Below are 23107 nucleotides of genomic sequence, written 5' to 3'. Positions count from 1 at the left end.
ACAGATTTACAACCCTCTGAGAGAAGAAATTCCTCCTCATCTCAGTTTTAATGGGCGGCCCCTTATTCTAAGACCACGCCCCCTAGGTCTAGTCTCCCCCATCAGTGGAAACATCCTCTCTGCATCCACCTTGTCGAGCCCCCTCATAATCTTATACGTTTCGATAAGATCACCTCTCATTCTTCTGAACTCCAATGAGTAGAGGCCCAACCTGCTCAACCTTTCCTCATAAGTCAACCCCCTCAACCCCGGAATCAACCGAGTGAACCTTCTCTGAACTGCCTCTCGTAAATATGGAAACCAAAACTGCACGCAGTACTCCAGGTGTGGCCTCACCAATACCCTGTATAACTGTAGCAAGACTTCCCTGCTTTTATACTCCTTCCCCTTTGCAACAAAGGCCAAGATTCCATTGGCCTTCCTGATCACTTGCTGTACCTGCATACTAACCTTTTGTGTTTCACGCGCAAATACCCCCAGGTCCCGCTGTACTGCGGCCTTTGCAACTTTTCTCCATTTAAATAATAATAAACGCCTCATCCAATGGAGGGTACTTCTCTCTGGACACTGCTGCGTTCCCTCAGTCCTGCAGCAGTGTCGGAAGTCAGGCTGGATGGATCGACTCGGGTCTCAAGCTCGAAGCCATGTGGCCTGTGACTCAGGCCAGAGAGCGACTGACCGAGCCAAGCTGCCACGTTTAGCTGCTCCTGCACACTCAGTGAAACGTTTCCACAAAAAACAAAAAGGGTGGCGGAGGGCAGGATAAAGGAGAGAGACTTACTCAGGATGTTGAGAACAGAATCCTTTCGGAACATAACCAGGTTCCCCATCATGACGTGACACACCAACTCCTGCAGCTGAAACACAAACAAGGGACATTTGAAAACATTTAATTATGGGTTCACTCCCACCATTTGCCTCGATAAAACCTTACTCGCATCGGAAGTCAGGCTGGATGGATCGGCTCGGGTCTCAAGCTCGAAGCCATGTGGCCTGTGACTCAGGCCAGAGTGCGACTGACCGAGCCAAGCTGCCACGTTTAGCTGCTCCTGGTTCACTCGGTTGATTCCTGGGATGAGGGGTTTGTCTTATGAGGAAGGGTTGAGCAGGTTGGGCCTGTACTCATTGGAGTTCAGAAGAATGAGAGGCGATCTTATTGAAGTGTATAAGATTCCGAGGGGGCTGGACAGGGTAGATGCAGGGAGGATGTTTCCCCTCGTGGGGGAAATCTAGAACTAGGGGGCATAGTCTCAGAATAAGGGGTCGCCCATTTAAAGCGGAGATGAGGAGGAATTTCTTCTCGCAGAGGGTCGTGAATCTTCGCAATTCTCTGCCCCAGAGAGCTGTGGAGGCTGGGTCACTGAATATATTCAAGCCGGAGATAGATGGGAGTTTTGAACAATAAGGGAGTGAAGGGTAATGGGGAGCGGGCGGGGAAGTGGAGTTGAGTCCATGCTCAGATCAGCCTTGCTCTTATTGAATGGCGGAGCAGGCTCGAGGGGCCGAATGGCCGACTCCTGCTCCTAATTTTTATGCTCTGATGAGCTGAAACATTAGCTCTGGTTTCTCGCTCCACAGCTGCCGCTGAACGGATTCCAGTTTTTAAAAAACGCCTCCAAGCCCGTTCCTGCGCTGGTATCGCAAAGACTCAGCGGTTAACCTTTCCAAAGCCTTGCATTTAAACTCTCGGCAATCAATCTTTCGAAATAAAAATGAAAGAGAGAAGTAATGACCGAGGAGACACTGCTGTCCAAAGTGCTGGTTTGGCACAGGAATGCAAAGGGGTTTGAAAGCAATTTAGGCAGAGCAATAATTTCTGCCGCGCTGTGTTCTCATCTGACAGGACACTTCCCCTTCAAGGGATATTGATCACCACCTCCGTGACACTGCCAGCTCTACAAGCCGTCTAATTAAGCAAAGCACAGTGCTGCTTTTCAGCAGGCAGTCAACCTGCAGCATTCAATCTGCGACCTTTACAGCTTCTGCCCCACCAGCGCACAGAATCACGTGGCGTCGACAGCAGACACAGGCTGCTCGGACAGATGTCTCCGTGCCGGTGTTTATGCTCCGCACGGGCCTCCTCTCACCCCCTCTTCAGCTCAGCACATCAACAACTTGCGGTCGTACGGCGCCTTCAATGTAGCAAAACATCCCAGGGTGCTTCCTTACTTATGGAGGGATCATCTCCATCGGCAGTCCCTCGAAACGAGGATGACTTGCTTCCATGGCAAAAAAGGGATTGAGTTCACAGGTGTTTCGATGAATATTCCAGATCCCGAACTACATCCTGAAGGGCGGAAGATGCCTGTGTGTGGATTGTTTTAACGTGGGGTGACCGTTGTACACCAGCCACCACACGGGCTTGAAAGAGCGAGGTCTTGGTCCAGTGGCAAGGGTTAACCAGGACGACGAGACCAGCTCTGCTGCACGGACCTCATCATAGGCAGTCACTCGGAAACGAGGAAGACTTGCTTCCACTCCCAAAGTGAGTTCTTTGATGGCCGAACAGTCCGATACGCGAGCCACAGACCCTGTTACAGGTGGGACAGACATTCGTCGAGGGAAGGGGAGGGTGGGGCTGGTTTGCCGCGCGCTCCTTCCGCTGCCTGCGCTTGGCCTCTTCACGCTCTTTGCGTTGAGACTCGAAGAGCTCAGCGCCCCTCCCGGATGCACTTTCTCCACCTCGGGCGGTCTGCGGCCAGGGTCTCCCAGGTGTCAGTGGTGATGTCGCACTTTACCAGGGAGGCTTTGAGGGTGTCCTTGTAACGTTTCCGCTGCCCTCCTTTGGCTCGTTTACCGTGAAGGAGCTCCGCATAAAGCATTTGCTTAGGGAGTCTCGTATGTGGCATGCGGACTAAGTGGCCTGCCCAGCGGAGCTGATCGAGTGTGGTCAGTGCTTCAATGTTGGGGATGTTGGCCTGGTCGAGGACACTAACGTTGGTGCGCCTGTCCTCCCAGGGGATTTGCAGAAGGTTTGCACGGACTTATTGCGCACACATATCGCACAGTGTGGGCCGGGCCCGTGCTGCCTCTGGGGCCCGAACTCTCGTCTCCCCTGGGCCCCGATCACGGCCCTCTACAATCTCGTCGCTCCTTCGCCCCGACCTCGCCGCTCCTGCTGTACCTGCCCGCGCTCCAAGCACCGACCTGGACCTTGATGACGTCACACTTCGCTGCCGTCGCTCTCCTGTTCCAGCTCGCGCTGTACCTTGCTGTGGTACACCGCCACTCGCTGCCCCTGCCGATCTCTTGCAGGTTGGGGCCACCACGTTGCGGAAGGATATTACTTGCATTGGAGGCAGTTCAGAGAAGGTTCACTCGGTTGACTCCTGAGATGAAGGGTGTTGACTCATGAGGAAAGGTTGAGCAGGTTGGGCCTCTACTCATTGGAGTTCAGAAGAATGAGAGGTGATCTTATTGAAACGTATAAGATTGTGAGAGGGCTCGACAGGGTAGATGCAGAGAGGATGTTTCCATGGGTGGGGGAATCTAGAACTAGGGGGCACAGTCTCAGAATAAGGAGTCGTCCATTTAAGATACAGATGAGGAGAAGATAAGCAATAGGAGCTGGAGTAGGCCATACGGCCCCTCGAGCCTGCTCCGCCATTTTATACGATCATGGCTGATCTGATCATGGGCTCAGCTCCACTTCCCTGCCCGTTCTTTTCTTCTCTCGGAGGGTGGTGAATCTGTGGAATTCTCTGCCCCAGAGAGCTGTGGAGGCTGGGTCATTGAATATATTTAAGGTGGAGATAGACAGATTTTTGTGGTTGCAGGGTGGCCAAGACTGGGAATTAAACATACAGGGGTATCTGACAATTCGGAAAGATAGAGAAGAAGGGAAAGGAGGTGGGGTAGCTCTGTTAATAAAGGATGATATCAGGGCAGTTGTGAGACGATATTGGCTCCAATGAACAAAATGTTGAATCATTGTGGATGGAGATTAGAGATAGTAAGGGGAAAATGTCACTGGTGGGCGTAGTTTATAGGCCCCCAAATAATAACTTCACGGTGGGGCGGACAATAATCAAGGGAATAATGGAGGCATGTGAAAAAGGAACGGCAGTAATCATGGGGGATTTTAACCTACATAACGATTGGTCAAATCAAATCGCACGGGGTAGCCTTGAGGAGGAATTCATAGAATGCATACGGGTTTGTTTCTTAGAACAGTATGTTGCAGAACCTACAAGGGAGCAAGCTATCTTAGATCTGGTCCTGTGTAATGAGACAGGAATAATAAACAATCTCCTAGTAAAAGATCCTCTCGGAATGAGTGATCACAGTATGGTTGAATTTGTAATACAGATTGAGGGTGAGGAAGTAGTGTCTCAAACGAGCGTACTATGCTTAAACAAAGGGGACTACAGTGGGATGAGGGCAGAGTTGGCTGAAGTAGACTGGAAACACAGACTAAACGGTGGCACAATTGAGGAACAGTGGAGGACTTTTAAGGAGCTCTTTCAAAGTGCTCAACAAAAATATATTCCAGTGAAAAAGAAGGGCGGTAAGAGAAGAGATAACCAGCCGTGGATAACCAAGGAAATAAAGGAGAGTATCAAATTAAAAACCAATACATATAAGGTGGCCAAGGTTAGTGGGAAACTAGAAGATTGGGAAAATTTTAAACGACAGCAAAGAATGACTAAGAAAGCAATAAAGAAAGGAAAGATAGATTACGAAAGTAAACTTGCGCAAAACATAAAAACAGATAGTAAAAGCTTTTACCGATATATAAAACGGAAAAGAGTGACTAAAGTAAATGTTGGTCTCGTAGAAGATGAGAAGGGGGATTTAATAATGGGAAATGTGGAAATGTGGAAATGGCTGAGACCTTAAACAATTATTTTGCTTCGGTCTTCACAGTGGAAGACACAAAAACCATGCCAAAAATTGCTGGTCACGGGAATGTGGGAAGGGAGGACCTTGAGATAATCACTATCACTAGGAGGGTAGTGCTGGACAGGCTAATGGGACTCAAGGTAGACAAGTCCCCTGGTCCTGATGAAATGCATCCCAGGGTATTAAAAGAGATGGCGGAAGTTATACCAGATGCATTCGTTATAATCTACCAAAATTCTCTGGACTCTGGGGAGGTACCAGCGGATTGGAAAGCAGCTAATGTAACGCCTCTGTTTTAAAAAAGGGGGCAGACAAAAGGCAGGTAACTATAGGGCGGTTAGTTTAACATCTGTAGTGGGGAAAATGCTTGAAGCTATCATTAAGGAAGAAATAGCGGGACATCTAGATAGGAATAGTGCAATCAAGCAGATGCAATATGGATTCATGAAGGGGAAATCATGTTTAACTAATTTACTGAAATTCTTTGAAGATATAACGAGCATGGTGGATGGAGGTGTACCGATGGATGTGGTGTATTTAGATTTCCAAAAGGCATTCGGTAAGGTGCCACACAAAAGGTTACTGCAGAAGATAAAGGTACGCGGAGTCAGAGGAAATGTATTAGCATGGATAGAGAATTGGCTGGCTAACAGAAAGCAGAGAGTCGGGATAAATGGGTCCTTTTCGGATTGGAAATTGGTGGTTAGTGGTGTGCCACAGGGATTGGTGCTGGGACCATAACTGTTTACAATATACATAGATGACCTGGAAGAGGGGACAGAGTGTAGTGTAACAAAATTTGCAGATGACACAAAGATTAGTGGGAAAGTGGGTTGTGTAGAGGACACAGAGAGGCTGCAAAGAGATTTAGATAGGTTAAGCGAATGGGCTAAGGTTTGACAGATGGAATACAATGTCGGAAAGTGTGAGGTCATCCACCTTGGAAAAAAAAACAGTAAAAGGGAATATTATTTGAATGGGGAGAAATGAGATGCAGAGGGACCTGGGGGTCCTTGTGCATGAAACTCTTTTAATCCCAAAAAGTTAGTTTGCAGGTGCAGCAGGTAATCAGGAAGGCGAATGGAATGTGGGCCTTCATTGCGAGAGGGATGGAGTACAAAAGCAGGGAGGTCCTGCTTCAACTACAGGGTATTGGTGAGGCCGCACCTGGAGTACTGCGTGCAGTTTTGGTCACCTTACTTAAGGAAGGATATACTAGCTTTGTAGGGGGTACAGAGACGATTCACTAGGCTGATTCCGGAGATGAGGGGGTTACCTTATGATGATAGATTGAGTAGACTGGGTCTTTACTCTTTGGAGTTCAGAAGGATGAGGGGTGATCTTATAGAAACATTTAAAATAATGAAAGGGATAGACAAGATAGAGGCAGAGAGGTTGTTTCCACTGGTCGGGGAGACTAGAACTAGGGGGCACAGCCTCAAAATACGGGTGAGCCAATTTAAAACCTAGTTGAGAAGGAATTTCTTCTCCCAGAGGGTTGTGAATCTGTGGAATTCTCTGCCCAAGGAAGCAGTTGAGGCTAGCTCATTGAATGTATTCAAATCACAGATAGATAGATTTTTAACCAATAAGGGAATTAAGGGTTACGGGGAGCGGGCGGGTAAGTGGAGCTGAGTCCACGGCCAGATCAGCCATGATCTTGTTGAATGGCGGAGCAGGCTCGAGGGGCTAGATGGCCTACTCCTGTTCCTAATTCTTATAGAAACATAGAAAATAGGTGCAGGAGTAGGCCATTCGGCCCTTCTAGCCTGCACCGCCATTCAATGAGTTCATGGCTGAACAATGTTCTACGAACGATAAGGGAGTGAAGGGTTATGGGGAGCGGGCAGGGGAAGTGGAGCTGAGTCCATGATCGGATCAGCCATGACCGTATCGAATGGAGGAGCGGGCTCGAGGGGCCGAATGGCCGACTCCTGCTCATGCTTCTGATCTTCTTGTGTCCAGCCGGGTGCAAGGCCGACACGCGCTGCCCGGGACTGACCTGAGCGGAGTCGATGACGGCCACGATCATGTTGAGCAGCTCGCTGCTCCGCAGGGTCTCGTCGGGGAACTGAAACGGGAGGATAATGCACGTCAACACATCGCCCGACTGCAGCGGGAACCCACCCCCCTCCCATCCCCTGCATTCGCACCCACGGCTTACGTTAAAACGGCCACTTGACCGTACCATAGATCGCAAAGTACAACGTTTGCCGGGAAAGTGGAGCTGAGGTGGAAGATCAGACACGATCGTATTGAATGGCGGAGCAGGCTCGAGGGGCCGAATGGCCGACTCCTGCTCCTGTAATTCTTACGCAACATCTGGGTCTCTCCCGGCAATTTCCTCTCCTGAAGGTGCTAACTCAGGAAGGGCTGGGATTATTCGATAGAATCGCACAGCACGTAAGGAGGCCACTCGGCCCATCGAGTCTGCACCTGCTCTGTCGAAGAGCAGCTCAGTTAGTCCCACCCCGCTCTCTCCCCACATCCCTGCAATCATTTCTCCTTCAATTATTTATCCAATTCCTTTTTGAAGGCTGCTATTGAATCTAATTCCACCGCCCGATCAGGCAGCGCATTCCAGATCCTAACCACTCGCTGCGTAGAAACGTTTTTCCTCGCGTCGCCTTTGGTGCTTCTGCCAATCGCCTTAAATCTGTCTCCTCTGGTTCTCCACCCTTCCGCCAATGGGAACAGTTTCTCGCGCTCTACTCCATCCAGACCCGCCCCTTGATTTTGAACACCTCTATCGAATCGCCTCCCAACCTTCCCTGCTCCAAGGAGAACAACCCCAGCTTGTCCAGTCCGTCCTTGAGCTGTAAAAGAGTGGTCTTCGGGTGACCGCGGGATCGGCCTGTGCTGTGAAGCCCCTGCAGGCGAATAGCCCAGATAACGCCTCCTGCGCGAAGAGCGGGCGGGGTTGCCGGCGGCCGCGGGAACTGAAGCCCTGCGAGAGCCAGCAGCACTGGCGGGGGAAGAGGGGAGAGCCAGACTCCAGGGGCAGAGCCGGCACGCACAGGGCGATCCCACGTCTGTCTTGTTCTGCGAGGCAGTCAGAGAGAGAGCTGTGCCAACGCATTCCCGCCCCCGGCCTCGCGCCACGCAAATCATTTCTCTCTCGCCGAGTCCCACGTCACTATTCTCGTCTCAACACTACTTCTTTATATAAAAAGGCCGTCGCTAAGGCAACCGGGAGATAAAGCCGTGCTGTGGAATCGGTCAGCTTCCTTTTCCTGGCTCCTCTGTGAACCATCTGTCTGAGGGCCAGAGTCCCAGGGTCCCCTCCCCGATCACCGCTCGCTGCCCAGTCAGCCCATCTCCACCAGGGTCTGTGTGTCACGGCAACCGGTGTTGGCCGTTCACCCTTGAAGGTGCTGAGTCAATTTTTTAAAAAGCGTAGTCAATGTTGTAATGTGCGACACGTAGCAGCCAAATTTGCGCACAGCAAGCTCCCACACACAGCAATGTGATAATGACCCAGTTCATCTGTTTTAGTGATGTTGGTTGAGGGATAAATATTGGTCCCAGGACTCCGGGGAGAACTCCCCCTGCTCTTCTTCCAATAGTGGCCCCGGGATCTTTTACATCCACCCGAGAGGGCAGACGGGGCCTCGGTTTAACGTCTCATCCGGAAGACGGCACCTCCGACAGTGCGGCACTCCCTCAGCACCGCCCCACCGACAGTGCGGCACTCCCTCAGCACCGCCCCACCGACAATGCGGCACTCCCTCAGTACTGCCCCTCCGACAGTGCGGCACTCCCTCAGTACTGCCCCTCCGACAGTGCGGCGCTCCCTCAGTACTGCCCCTCCGACAGTGCGGCACTCCCTCAGTACCGCCCCTCCGACACTCCCTCAGCACTGCCCCTCCGACAGTGCGGCACTCCCTCAGAACCGCCCCTCCGACAGTGCGGCGCTCCCTCAGTACCGCCCCTCCGACAGTGCGGCACTCCCTCAGTACTGCCCCTCTGACAGTGCAGCGCTCCCTCAGTACCGCCCCTCCGACAGTGCGGTACTCCCTCAGCACCGCCCCTCCGACAGTGCGGCACTCCCTCAGTACTGCCCCTCCGACAGTGCGGCGCTCCCTCAGTACTGCCCCTCCGACAGTGCAGCGCTCCCTCAGTACCGCCCCTCCGACAGTGCGGTGCTCCCTTAGTACTGCCCCTCCGACAGTGCGGCAATCCCTCAGCACTGCCCCTCCGACAATGCGGCACTCCCTCAGTACCGCCCCTCCGACAGTGCGGCGCTCCCTCAGTACCGCCCCATCAACAGTGCGGCGTTCCCTCAGTACCGCCCCTCCGACACTCCCTCAGTACTGGCACTGTGTCCACCTAGATTTTGCACTCGAGTCTCTGGTGTGAGGCACGAACCCATGACCTTCTGACTGAGAGGCGAGAGAGCCAGCCACTGAGGCACGGGATACAAGCACACCCAGACTGACCCAGGCCAGGCTGACCCAGGCCAGGCTGACCCAGACGGAGCAGCTGACCAAGACTGACTCAGGCCAGGCTGACACAGACGGAGCGGCTGACCCAGGCCAGGCTGACCCAGACAGACCAGACGGACCCAGGCCAGGCTGACGAGGCGGAGCGGCTGACCCAGACTGATCCAGACCAGGCTGACAAGACGGAGCGGCTGACCCAGACTGACCCAGGCCAGGCTGACCCAGACTGACCCAGGCCAGGCTGACCCAGACTGACCCAGGCCAGGCTGGCCCAGACGGAGTGGCTGACCTTACCGATGTGTAGATGGTGGGCGTCAGGTAGCAGAGCAGCCGGATGTCGTCCTCCTGACAGGCTTTCATGTCCATCATGAGGCAGGTATGGAGATCCCCGAGTTGCGTGGCCTGGGCAAACGACTCGTACAGACTCATCTTCCCCGACGCTGCTTTACTGAAGGAAACAAGCAGATTGATAAGGGGAATGGGCAGCGCAGCGAGTGACCACATACGGGGGGGCTCCTGGTCCGAGCCCAGCGCACACTTGTTGGGTCGAAGCACAGAAATTTACAGCCATTCCGGCCCATCGTGTCCGCGCCGGCCGACCAAGAGCCACCCGGCCTAATCCCACTTTCCCGCTCTCGGTCCGTAGCCCTGTAGTTTACGGCACTTCAGGTGTACATCCAAATGTGGTGAGGGTTTCTGCCTCTACCACCCTTTCAGGCAGTGAGTTCCAGACCCCCACCACTCTCTGAGTGAAGACATTTCCCCTCAAATCCCCTCTAAACCTCCCCCCAATTACTTTCAATCTCTGCCCCCTGGTTACTGACCCCTCTGCCAAGGGAAACAGGTCCGTCCTATCCACTCTATCCAGGCCCCTCATCATTTTATACACCTCAATCAGGTCTCCCCTCAGCCTCCTCTGTTCCAAAGAAAACAACCACAGCCTATCCAATCTTTCCTCATCGCTAAAATTCTCCAGTCCTGGCAACATCCTGGTAAATCTCCTCTGTACCCTCTCTAGTGCAACATCCTGGTAAATCTCCTCTGTACCCTCTCTAGTGCAACATCCTGGTAAATCTCCTCTGTACCCTCTCCAGTGCAACATCCTGGTAAATATCCTCTGTACCCTCTCCAGTGCAACATCCTGGTAAATCTCCTCTGTACCCTCTCCAGTGCAACATCCTGGTAAATCTCCTCTGTACCCTCTCCAGTGCAACATCCTGGTAAATCTCCTCTGTACCCACTCCAGTGCAACATCCTGGTAAATCTCCTCTGTACCCTCTCCAGTGCAATCACATCTTTCCTGTAATGTGATGACCAGAACTGCAGTTTTGAAACAAGTTTCATTGCAGGCAGGAAACCACAGCACAACTTGAGTCTTTACTCTCTGGAGTTTATAGAAGAATGAGAGGTGATCTCATTGAAACATACAAGTTTTTGAGGGGGATTGACAGGGTAGATGCAGGGAGGATGTTCCCCCCGGGCTGGGGAGTCTAGAACCAGGGGTCACACAGTCTCAGGATAAGGGGTCGGCCATTTAGGACTGAGATGAGGAGGAATTTCTTCACTCAGAGGGTGGTGAATCTTTGGAATTCTCTGCCCCAGAGGGCTGTGGCGGCTCAGTTGTTGAGTATATTCAAGGCTGAGATCGCTAGATTTTTATACTAAGGGAATCGAGGGATCGGGCGGGAAAGTGGGGTTGAGGTCGAAGATCAGCCGTGATCTTATTGAATGGCCGACTCCTGCTCCTAATTCTTATGTTCAACACGGTTGATATGTTAATTGTAAATGTTACACTACGGTACATGTTTGAGATTTGGTTTGAGGTGCAATGTTGGAACAGTGTAGAGGGAGCTTTACTCTGTATCTAACCCCCTGTACCTGCCCTGGGAGTGTTTGATGGGACAGTGTAGAGGGAGCTTTACTCTGTATCTAACCCCCTGTACCTAACCTGGGAGTGTTTGATGGGACAGTGTAGAGGGAGCTTTACTCTGTATCTAACCCCCTGTACCTGCCCTGGGAGTGTTTGATGGGACAGTGTAGAGGGAGCTTTACTCTGTATCTAACCCCATGCTGTACCTGCCCCGGGAGTGTTTGATGGGACAGTGTAGAGGGAGCTTTACTCTGTATCTAACCCGTGCTGTACCTGCCCCGGGAGTGTTTGATGGGACAGTGTAGAGGGAGCTTTACTCTGTATCTAACCCCGTGCTGTACCTGCCCCGGGAGTGTTTGATGGGACAGTGTAGAGGGAGCTTTACTCTGTATCTAACCCCCTGTACCTGCCCTGGGAGTGTTTGATGGGACAGTGTAGAGGGAGCTTTACTCTGTATCTAACCCCGTGCTGTACCTGCCCTGGGAGTGTTTGATGGGACAGTGTAGAGGGAGCTTTACTCTGTATCTAACCCCCTGTACCTGCCCTGGGAGTGTTTGATGGGACAGTGTAGAGGGAGCTTTACTCTGTATCTAACCCCCTGTACCTGCCCTGGGAGTGTTTGATGGGACAGTGTAGAGGGAGCTTTACTCTGTATCTAACCCCATGCTGTACCTGCCCTGGGAGTGTTTGATGGGACAGTGTAGAGGGAGCTTTACTCTGTATCTAACCCCATGCTGTACCTGCCCTGGGAGTGTTTGATGGGGCAGTGTAGAGGGAGCTTTACTCTGTATCTAACCTCGTGCTGTACCTGCCCTGGGAGTGTTTGATGGGGCAGTGTAGAGGGAGCTTTACTCTGTATCTAACCCCGTGCTGTACCTGCCCTGGGAGTGTTTGATGGGACAGTGTAGAGGGAGCTTTACTCTGTATCTAACCCCCTGTACCTGCCCTGGGAGTTTTGATGGGACAGTGTAGAGGGAGCTTTACTCTGTATCTAACCCCGTGCTGTACCTGCCCTGGGAGTGTTTGATGGGACAGTGTAGAGGGAGCTTTACTCTGTATCTAACCCCCTGTACCTGCCCTGGGAGTGTTTGATGGGACAGTGTAGAGGGAGCTTTACTCTGTATCTAACCCCGTGCTGTACCTGCCCTGGGAGTGTTTGATGGGGCAGTGTAGAGGGAGCTTTACTCTGTATCTAACCTCGTGCTGGAGTATCAGAACAGCGATATAATTCCAGTCCAGTTATTCCCATCAATCAGAGAAAAAACCCTGGAAATGTCTTTCCTGATCTTGAGACTGAACAATTCCCCCCAGGAGTTATCAGACACAGAGAGAGAGAGCGCGAGGCAGCGGGAGAGAGAGAGAGTGCGAGGCAGCGGGAGAGAGAGAGAGAGAGGCAGCGGGAGAGAGAGAGCGCGCGAGGCAGCGGGAGAGAGAGAGAGAGGCAGCGGGAGAGAGAGCGAGCGAGAGGCAGCGGGAGAGAGAGAGAGAGCGCGAGGCAGCGGGAGAGAGAGAGAGAGCGCGAGAGGCAGCGGGAGAGAGAGAGCGAGAGGCAGCGGGAGAGAGAGAGCGCGCGAGGCAGCGGGAGAGAGAGAGAGAGGCAGCGGGAGAGAGAGAGAGAGGCAGCGGGAGAGAGAGCGAGAGAGAGGCAGCGGGAGAGAGAGCGAGCGAGAGGCAGCGGGAGAGAGAGAGCGCGAGAGGCAGCGGGAGAGAGAGAGAGAGGCAGCGGGAGAGAGAGCGAGCGAGAGGCAGCGGGAGAGAGAGCGCGAGGCAGCGGGAGAGAGAGAGAGCGAGAGGCAGCGGGAGAGAGAGAGAGAGGCAGCGGGAGAGAGAGAGAGCGAGAGGCAGCGGGAGAGAGAGAGAGAGGCAGCGGGAGAGAGAGAGAGAGCGCGAGGCAGCGGGAGAGAGAGAGAGCGAGAGGCAGCGGGAGAGAGAGAGAGAGGCAGCGGGAGAGAGAGCGAGAGGCAGCGGGAGAGAGAGAGAGAGGCAGCGGGAGAGAGAGAGAGCGAGAGGCAGCGGGAGAGAGAGAGAGCGCGAGGCAGCGGGAGAGAGAGAGAGCGCGAGGCAGCGGGAGAGAGAGAGAGCGAGAGGCAGCGGGAGAGAGAGAGAGGCGCAGCGGGAGAGAGAGCGAGCGCGAGGCAGCGGGAGAGAGAGAGAGCGCGAGGCAGCGGGAGAGAGAGAGCGCGAGGCAGCGGGAGAGAGAGAGAGAGAGAGGCAGCGGGAGAGAGAGCGAGCGAGAGGCAGCGGGAGAGAGAGAGAGCGCGAGGCAGCGGGAGAGAGAGAGCGAGAGGCAGCAGGAGAGAGAGCGAGCGAGAGGCAGCGGGAGAGAGAGAGAGCGCGAGGCAGCGGGAGAGAGAGAGTGCGCGAGAGGCAGCGGGAGAGAGAGAGCGCGAGAGGCAGCGGGAGAGAGAGAGAGAGGCAGCGGGAGAGAGAGAGAGAGAGAGAGGCAGCGGGAGAGAGAGAGCGCGAGAGGCAGCGGGAGAGAGAGAGAGCGCGAGGCAGCGGGAGAGAGAGAGCGAGAGGCAGCAGGAGAGAGAGCGAGCGAGAGGCAGCGGGAGAGAGAGAGAGCGCGAGGCAGCGGGAGAGAGAGAGAGCGCGAGAGGCAGCGGGAGAGAGAGAGAGCGCGAGAGGCAGCGGGAGAGAGAGAGAGAGGCAGCGGGAGAGAGAGAGAGAGAGAGAGGCAGCGGGAGAGAGAGAGCGCGAGAGGCAGCGGGAGAGAGAGAGAGCGAGAGGCAGCGGGAGAGAGAGAGAGAGGCAGCGGGAGAGAGAGAGAGCGAGAGGCAGCGGGAGAGAGAGAGCGCGAGGCAGCGGGAGAGAGAGAGCGCGAGAGGCAGCGGGAGAGAGAGAGCGGGAGATTGTCAGAACCCTTACCTGGCCCTCAGGTAGTAGAGAAGATGGTAACCGATCTTTGGCTGCTTCTGGTATAGCTCAGATAACAACTCCAGCAGCAAGGAGAAGCTGCTGTTATCTTCTTGCATCTGACATAAATTCCTGAAGAAAAACGGAGAGAGAATAAATTGCGGTGCTTCCCTGGTGACTTGGTACATTGACCAGCACTGTCCTAATCCGCGACCTCTGCCACCTCGAAGGACACGAGCAGCAGTCGGAATCTGGAGTTTAGAAGAATGAGAGGCGATCTCATTGAAACATACAAAATTCTTACAGGGCTCGACAGGGTAGATGCGGAGAGGCTGTTTTCCCCGGGCTGGAGAAAGGAGGGAGACAGAAAGCAGGAAACTATAGACCAGTTAGCCAAACAAATGCTGGAGTTCATTATTAAGGAAGCAATAGCGGGATATTTGGAAAAGCAAAATTCAATTAAGCAGACACAGCCTGGTTTTATGAAAGGGAAATCATGCCTGACAAATTTGCTGGAGTACTTTTGAGGATGTAACGAGCAGGGTGGATAAGGGGGAACCAGTAGATGTAGTGTCTTTGGATTTCCAAAAGGCATGGGATAAGGTGCCACACAAAAGGTGACTGCACAAGATAAAAGCTCAAGGGGTTGGGGGCAATATTAGCATGGATAGAGGATCGGCTAACGCACAGAAAACAGAGAGTCGGGATAAATGGGCCATTTTCAAGTTGGCAAACTGTAACGAGTGGGGTGCTACAGGGATCAGTGCTGGGGCCTCAACTATTTACTCCTATTTCTTACGTTCTTGTGAACATCGTCATCTCCCAAACCCGCGACCTCCACCACCTAGAAGGACGAGGGCAGCAGGCGCTCGGGGACACCATCACCTCCACGTTCCCCTCCGAGTCTCACACACACCATCCCGACTTGGGAGATATGTCGGCCGTTCACTTCAGGTGACACTGGGTCTAAATCTTTGCAATTCTCTACCCCAGAGGGCTGTGGATGCGGAGATGCTGATTGTATTCAAGTCCGAGATTGGTGAGACGTTTGGAATATGAAGGGAATCGAGGGATCGGGCGGGAAGGTGGAAGATCAGCCGCGCTTTTATTGAACAGCGGAGCAAGCTCGAGGGGCCGAATGGCCGACTCCTGGTCCTAATTCTTATGTAAATCCTGGAACTCCCTCCCCAACAGCACTGTGGGAGTACATAGAAAATAGGTGCAGGAGGAGGCCATTCAGCCCCTCGAGCCTGCACCGCCATTCAATAAGATCATGGCTGATCATTCACCTCAGTACCCCTTTCCTGCTTTCTCTCCATACCCCTTGATCCCTTTAGCCGTAAGGGCCACATCTAACTCCCTTTTGAATATATCTAACGAACTGGCCTCAACAACTTTCTGTGGTTGAGAATTCCACAGGTTCATCACTCTCCGAGTGAAGAAGTTTCTCCTCATCTCGGTCCTAAATGGCTTACCCCTTATCCTTAGACTGCGACCCCTGGTTCTGGACTTCCCCAACATCGGGAACATTCTTCCTGCATCTAACCTGGCCAGCCCCGTCAGAATTTTATATGTTTCTATGAGATCCCCTCTCATCCTTCCAAACTCCAGTGAATATAAGCCCAGTCGATCCAGTCTTTCTTCATAGGTCAGTCCTGCCATCCCGGGAATCAGTCTGGTGAACCTTCACCACACGGACTGCAGCGGTTCAAGGCGGCGGCTCACCACCACCTTCTCAAGGGGAAATTTAGGGACGGGCAATAAACGCCGGCCTTGCCAGCGACCCCCACATCCCAAAAATGACACACGCACACAGGACTCCAGTTTACATTTGTTCCAGCTTCTCCGCTCCTGCCCCGAAGGCACGGACCCTGGGCTCCGGTTCGGTGCACACCAGCACCAAGGGGACAAGTTACTGTCGTTGGGTCCGTCGGTCACACTTGTCGACTTCCTGTTCCTGGACCAAACCAATAGAGGGGGGGGGGGGGAGCTCTAAGAATCTTACTTCCCCCACACAACCATGGAACGGGATGGTTTGGCCCTTGAGAAGTTGCAGAGGCCGGGGTGGGTGTGGGGTGCTAGTCTGACATCAGTAGTGGGGAAAATGCTGGAATCAATTATTAAAGATGTAATAGCAGCGCATTTGGAAAGCAGTGACAGGATCGGTCCAAGTCAGTGAGGATTTATGATGGGGAAATCACGCTTGACAAATCTTCTGGAATTTTGAGACGATAGAAACATAGAAAATAGGTGCAGGAGTAGGCCATTCGAGCCTGCACCGCCATTCAATAAGTTCATGGCTGAACATGCAACTTCAGTACCCCATTCCTGCTTTCTCACCATACCCCTTGATTCCCCTAGTAGTAAGGACTTCATCTAACTCCTTTTTGAATATATTTAGTGAATTGGCCTCAACTACTTTCTGTGGTAGAGAATTCCACAGGTCCACCACTCTCTGGGTGAAGAAGTTTCTCCTCATCTCGGTCCTAAATGGCTTGCCCCTTATCCTTAGACTGTGACCCCTGGTTCTGGACTTCCCCAACATCGGGAACATTCTTCCTGCATCTACCCTGACTAAACCAGTCAGAATTTTAAACGTTTCTATGAGATCCCCTCTCATTCTTCTGAACTCCAGTGAATACAAGCCCAGTTGATCCAGTCTTTCTTGATATGTCAGTCCCGCCATCCCGGGAATCAGTCTGATGAACCTTCGCTGCATTCCCTCAATAGCAAGAACGTCCTTCCTCAAGTTAGGAGACCAAAACTGTACAAAAGGATGTAACTAGTAGAGTGGACAAGGGAGAACCAGTGGATGTGGTGTATTTGGACTTTCAAAAGTCTTTTGACAAGGTCCCACACAAGAGATTGGTGTGCAAAATTAAAGCACATGGAATATTGGGGGTAATGTACTGACGTGGATAGAGAACTGGTTGGCAGACAGGAAGCAGAGAGTCAGGATAAACGGGTTCTTTTCAGAATGGTAGGCAGTGACTAGTGGGGTGCCGCAGGGCTCAGTGCTGGGACCCCAGCTATTTACAATATACATCAATGATTTGGATGAAGGAATTGAATGTAATATCTCCAAGTTTGCGGATGACACTAAGCTGGGTGGCGGTGTGAGCTGTAAGGAGGACGCTAAGAGGCTGCAGGGTGACTTGGACAGGTTAGGTGAGTGGGCAAATGCATGGCAGATGCAGTATAATGTGGATAAATGTGAGGTTATCGACTTTGGTGGCAAAAACACGAAGGCAGATTATCTGAATGGCGGCAGATTAGGAAAAGGGGAGGTGCAACGAGACCTGGGTGTCATGGTACATCAGTCATTGAAAGTTGGCATGCAGGTACAGCAGGCGGTGAAGAAGGCAAATGGTATGTTGGCCTTCATAGCTAGGGAATTTGAGTATAGGAGCAGGGAGGCCTTACTGCAGTTGTACAGGGCCTTGGTGAGGCCTCACCTGGAATATTGTGTTCAGTTTTGGTCGCCTAATCTGAGGAAGGATGTTCTTGCTATTGAGGGAGTGCAGCGAAGGTTCACCAGACTGATTCCCGGGATGGCAGGACTGACATATCAAGAAAGACTGGATCAACTGAGCCTTTATACACTGGAGTTTAGAAGGATGAGAGGGGATCTCATAGAAACATATAAAATTCTGACGGGACTGGACAGGTTAGATGCGGGAAGAATGTTCCCGATGTTGGGGAAGTCCAGGACCAGGGGACACAGTCTAAGGATAAGGGGTAGGCCATTTAGGACTGAGATGAGGAGAAACTTCTTCACTCAGAGAATTGTGAACCTGTGGAATTCCCTACCGCAGAGAGTTGTTGATGCCAGTTCATTGGATATATTCAAGAGGGAGTTAGATGTGGCCCTTATGGCTAAAGGGATCAAGGGGTATGGAGAGAAAGCAGGAAGGTGGTACTGAGGTGAATGATCAGCCATGATCTTATTGAATGGTGGTGCAGGCTCGAAGGGCCGAATGGCCTACTCCTGCACCTAGTTTCTATGTTTTTAATGTTTGCGGGAACCTGCAGGGCAGAGAAACGGTTAAGTAGGTTGGGGCTAGTTTTCTCTGTGGGTTTCGCACTGTAAGAAATTGTGCATTGGAAGAAATATCTGGAGACCAAAAGGTCTCTGCAGACCGGTGTTCGAATTGAACGCTTCATTCCACGGCACAATAGCTAGAGACTCGAACAGCGTGAACATCAATAACTGATATCGGGCAGCTCCGAACATCTGAAGGCTGAGAATGACCCTGTCTGACTCCAACCGTGGAGAATAAATGTGAAGAGGAGGGTTTCACCCAAGAGCTGAGACAAAGAACACAATATACCATAGGTTAATAACCTGGGGATACTTGTGCATGAAACACAAAAGGTTAGTATGCAGGTACAGCAAGTGATCGGGAAGGCCAATGGAGTCTTGGTCTTTATTGCAAAGGGGGATGGAGTGTAAAAGCAGGGAAGTCTTGCTACAGCTGTACAGGGTATTGGTGATGCCACACCTGGAGTACTGCGTGCAGTTTTGGTCTCCGTATTTAAGGAAGGATATACTTGCATTGGAGGCTGTATTGAAAAGGTTCATGCTTCGAGAGGTATGGCCCTTATGGCTAAATCAAGGGGTATGGAGAGAAAGCAGGCAAGGGGTACGGAGGTGAATGATCAGCCATGATCTTATTGAATGGCGGAGCAGGCTCGAAGGGCCGAATGGCTGACTTCTGCTCCTATTTCTTATGTTAAATGGTCTTGCCCAGATCCTACACCAGGCCCACCCCTAAAAAGAGAATAAAAGAAAGATCTAAAAGGTGTTTCAGGGCAGACGGTGAAGATAAGAGCTGTCCGTGCCGCCACCAGACGTCTGTCCGATCGGGATTAGTATCAGCTACTTGTCATGGTCGTATGTTTACCCTGATTGTGTGTTGTGTTTGACTATATTTGAACGACCGCTCCCGTAATAAAAATGCCGTAGAACTCCATGCAAGACCCTTTGGGTATCTGGGCGTGACCCCGTGATCCGAATCTTGCAGCGTGTACTACTTTCACGATGTCCACAGCTCAAATTCAGCGGCATAAACCTACCGGAAAGTAACGTAAAGCGGTTTCCCGACCGACTCCTCCAGAGACCTGAAACACATTCCATTAAAACATCAGGCATCAACGTTCACATGACAGATCGCCCCCAGGCGCTTCCCAGGAAGGTTATCAAGACCAAAATTCGACACTGATCCACACAAGGAGACATTAGGACAGGTGACCAAAAGCTGGGCCAAAGGGGCAGGTTTTTAAGGAGTGTCTGAAAAGGAGGAGAGAGCGATAGAGAGGTTTAGGGAGGGAGCTCCAGAGCTTGGGGCTCAGGCAGCTGAAGGCACGGCCGCCGATGGTGGAGCGATGGAAATCGGGGGATGGGCAAGAGGCCAGAATTGGAGGAGCGCAGAGATCTCGGGGGGTTGTAGAGGCTGGAGGAGGTTACAGAAATAGGGAGGGGTGTAGGGGCTGGAGGAGGTTACAGAGATCGGGAGGGGTGTAGGGGCTGGAGGAGGTTACAGAGATAGGGAGGGGTGTAGGGGCTGGAGGAGGTTACAGAGATAGGGAGGGATGTAGGGGCTGGAGGAGGTTACAGAGATAGGGAGGGGTGTAGGGGCTGGAGGAGGTTACAGAGATAGGGAGGGGTGTAGGGGCTGGAGGAGGTTACAGAGATAGGGAGGGGTGTAGGGGCTGGAGGAGGTTACAGAGATAGGGAGGGGTGTAGGGGCTGGAGGAGGTTACAGAGTTAGGGAGGGGTGTAGGGGCTGGAGGAGGTTACAGAGATAGGGAGGGATGTAGGGGCTGGAGGAGGTTACAGAGATAGGGAGGGGTGTAGGGGCTGGAGGAGGTTACAGAGATAGGGAGGGGTGTAGGGGCTGGAGGAGATTACAGAGATAGGGAGGGGTTTAGGGGCTGGAGGAGGTTAGTGAGATAGGGAGGGATGTAGGGGCTAGAGGAGATTACAGAGATAGGGAGGGGTGTAGGGCTGGAGGGGGTTACAGAGATAGGGAGGGGTGTAGGGGCTGGAGGTTACAGAGATAGGGAGGGGTGTAGGGGCTGGAGGTGGTTAGTGAGATAGGGAGGGGTGTAGGGACTGGAGGAGGTTACAGAGATAGGGAGGGGTGTAGGGGCTGGAGGTGGTTAGTGAGATACTCAGTCGCTGAGTATACTCAAGACAGAGATCGAAAGATTTTTGGATATTAACGAAATCGAGGGATATGGGGATCGGGCGGGAAAGTGGAGTTGAGGTCAAAGATCAGCCGCGATCTCACTGAATGGCGGAGCAGGCTCGAGGGGCCGAATGGCCGACTCCTGTTCCTAATTGGTATGTAAGTTGAGACGCCCGGATATTAATGCACAGAGAGAGAGAGAGAACGAGAACACACATTTACTCAAATCAACACTTACTCCTCCGTGATCTCCTCAGGAAGGACCTCACCCCTGAAATGTCCCTTGAAGAGTTCGACCAGACAGGAGGCCAGTGTCACCATGAGTTCGGAATCAAAATCGTCCTTCACGGAGGGAGAGAGAGAAAAAATAATAAATTCAGCTCCTTTGGTGAACACTCCTGACAGCAATTATTGTGTCTGATTGGCAGCAAGGATGGTGCAGTACCGTGTGGCCGTCCCATCATCATCAATTCGAAATCAAGACCTTCTCACCCATCACCCCCTGTTGCTCGCTGACCTACATTGGCTCCCAGTCCAGCAATGCTGTTGATTTTAAAATTCCCATCCTAGTTTTCAAATCCCTCCATGGCCTCGCCCCCTCCCTATCTCTGCGCTCCTCCAATTCTGGCCTCTTGAGCATCTCCCGATTTCCATCGCTCCACCATCGGTGGCCGTGCCTTCAGCTGCCTGAGCCCCAAGCTCTGGAACTCCCTCCCTCAACCTCGCTGCCTCACTTTCCTTCTTTAAGACACTCCTTAAAACCGACCTCTCTGACCAAGCTTTTGGTCACCTGTCCCTAATATGTCTTAATGTGGCTCGGTGTCAAATGTTGTCAGATAACGCACCTGTGAAGTGGCTTGGAACGTTAAAGGCACTATATAAATGCAAGCTACATAAGAAATAGGAGCAGGAGTAGGCCATTCGCAGGAGAGCGAGCGCGAGAGAGAGCGAGCGCGAGAGAGAGAGAGCGCGAGAGAGAGAGAGCGCGAGAGAGAGAGAGCGCGAAAGAGAGAGAGCGCGAAAGAGAGAGCGCGAAAGAGAGAGAGCGCGAGGGAGAGAGAGCGCGAGGGAGAGAGAGCGCGAGGGAGAGAGAGCGCGAGAGAGAGAGAGCGCGAGCGAGAGAGCGCGAGCGAGAGAGCGCGAGCGAGAGAGCGCGAGCGAGAGAGCGCGAGCGAGAGAGCGCGAGCGAGAGAGCGCGAGCGAGAGAGCGCGAGCGAGAGAGCGCGAGAGAGAGAGCGCGAGAGAGAGAGAGATAGAGAGAGAGCGCGAGAGAGAGAGCGCGAGAGAGAGAGCGCGAGAGAGAGATAGAGAGAGAGCGCGAGAGAGAGAGCGCGAGAGAGAGAGAGATAGAGAACGAGCGAGCGAGAGAGAGCGAGATAGAGATAGAGAGCGAGCGAGATAGAGATAGAGAGCGAGCGAGATAGCGAGCGAGCGCGAGTGAGAGAGCGAGAGAGCGAGATAGAGAGGAGAGACATTTTTCTTCTGGTGGAGAGTCTAGGATTGGGGGTATAGTCTAAAAATGAGTGGCAGACCTTTTCGCTCATGGATGGATATAACGAGAAACGCACTAACTGCCCTAACGGTCTCGGATTCCAGCACCGCGAGAAGGCTTACCTCCAAGATCATATCCACGATTTCCTGCATTAGTTCACACTGAACCTCTGTGTCACTGAGGGCGAGGGAGACACAAAGCACAAATGTAAGCCATGAGCACGTGAGCGTGAGGTTGCATAACCGAAAACCGCAGGGCGCATCTCAGAACCTGAACCCACACACCGAATCGTAAATTCTTCACTCCACCACCAGCGCATCGCGGCTGCAGTGTGTACCACCTACACTGCACTGCAGCAACCCGCTCCAATCGAGGGGTTTATATATAGAATAACGGATAACCGGGAGTGAGTTACAGGCTGGAATCTAATCGAGGGGTTTGGGGGTTTATATATAGAATAACGGATATCCGGGAGTGAGTTACAGGCTGGAATCTAATCGAGGGGTTCGGGGGGTTTATATATAGAATAACGGATACCCCGTGAGTGAGTTACAGGCTGGGATCTAGTCGTGGGGTTCAGGGGGTTTATATATAGAATAACAGATACCCGGGAGTGAGTTACAGGCTGGAATACAATTGAGGGGTTCGGGGGGGTTTATATATAGAATAACAGAATAACAGAAACCCGGGAGTGAGTTACAGGCTGGAATCTAATCGAGGGGTTCGGGGAGTTTATATATAGAATAACAGATACCCGGGAGTGAGTTACAGGCTGGAATCTAATCGAGCGGTTCGGGGGGTTTATATATAGAATAACAGATACCCGGGAGTGAGTTACAGGCTGGGATCTAATCGAGGGGTTCGGGGGGTTTATATATAGAATAACAGATACCCGGGAGTGAGTTACAGGCTGGAATCTAATCGAGGAGTTCGGGGGGTTTATATATAGAATAACAGATACTCCGGGAGTGAGTTACAGGCTGGGATCTAATCGAGGGGTTCGGGGGGTTTATATATAGAACAACAGATACCCCGGGAGTGAGTTACAGGCTGGAATCTAATCGAGGGGTTTATATATAGAATAACAGATACCCGGGAGTGAGTTACAGGCTGGAATCTAATCGAGGGGTTCGGGGGGTTTATATATAGAATAACAGATACCCGGGAGTGAGTTACAGGCTGGAATCTAATCGAGGGGTTCGGGGGGTTTATATATAGAACAACAGATACCCCGGGAGTGAGTTACAGGCTGGAATCTAATCGAGGGGTTCGGGGGTTTATATATAGAACAACAGATACCTGGGAGTGAGTTACAAGCTGGAATCTAATCGAGGGGTTCGGGGGGGTTTATATATAGAATAACAGATACCCGGGAGTGAGTTACAGACTGGAATCTAATCGAGGGGTTCGGGGG

The 23107-nt window shown here is 52.3% G+C and overlaps 1 protein-coding gene across 1 annotated transcript in view; it reads right to left on the bottom strand.

The window, feature by feature from the left end:
• Positions 1-23107, bottom strand: part of LOC139240084 (atrial natriuretic peptide receptor 1-like) — a 128196-nt gene that overhangs the window by 11928 nt on the left and 93161 nt on the right. The window contains exons 28-34 of the mRNA XM_070868459.1: positions 21816-21870; positions 20440-20543; positions 19087-19131; positions 14023-14142; positions 9579-9732; positions 6845-6913; positions 555-857 (exon numbers count right to left, since the gene is read on the bottom strand). Of these exons, the coding sequence (XP_070724560.1) occupies positions 555-857; positions 6845-6913; positions 9579-9732; positions 14023-14142; positions 19087-19131; positions 20440-20543; positions 21816-21870 (850 nt within the window). The remainder of the gene's footprint in view (positions 1-554; positions 858-6844; positions 6914-9578; positions 9733-14022; positions 14143-19086; positions 19132-20439; positions 20544-21815; positions 21871-23107) is intronic.

The sequence above is a fragment of the Pristiophorus japonicus genome, chromosome 30, assembly GCF_044704955.1.
Source record: "Pristiophorus japonicus isolate sPriJap1 chromosome 30, sPriJap1.hap1, whole genome shotgun sequence".
Classification (NCBI taxonomy): Eukaryota; Metazoa; Chordata; class Chondrichthyes; family Pristiophoridae; genus Pristiophorus; species Pristiophorus japonicus.
This window is presented reverse-complemented; position numbering and strand designations above follow the sequence as displayed.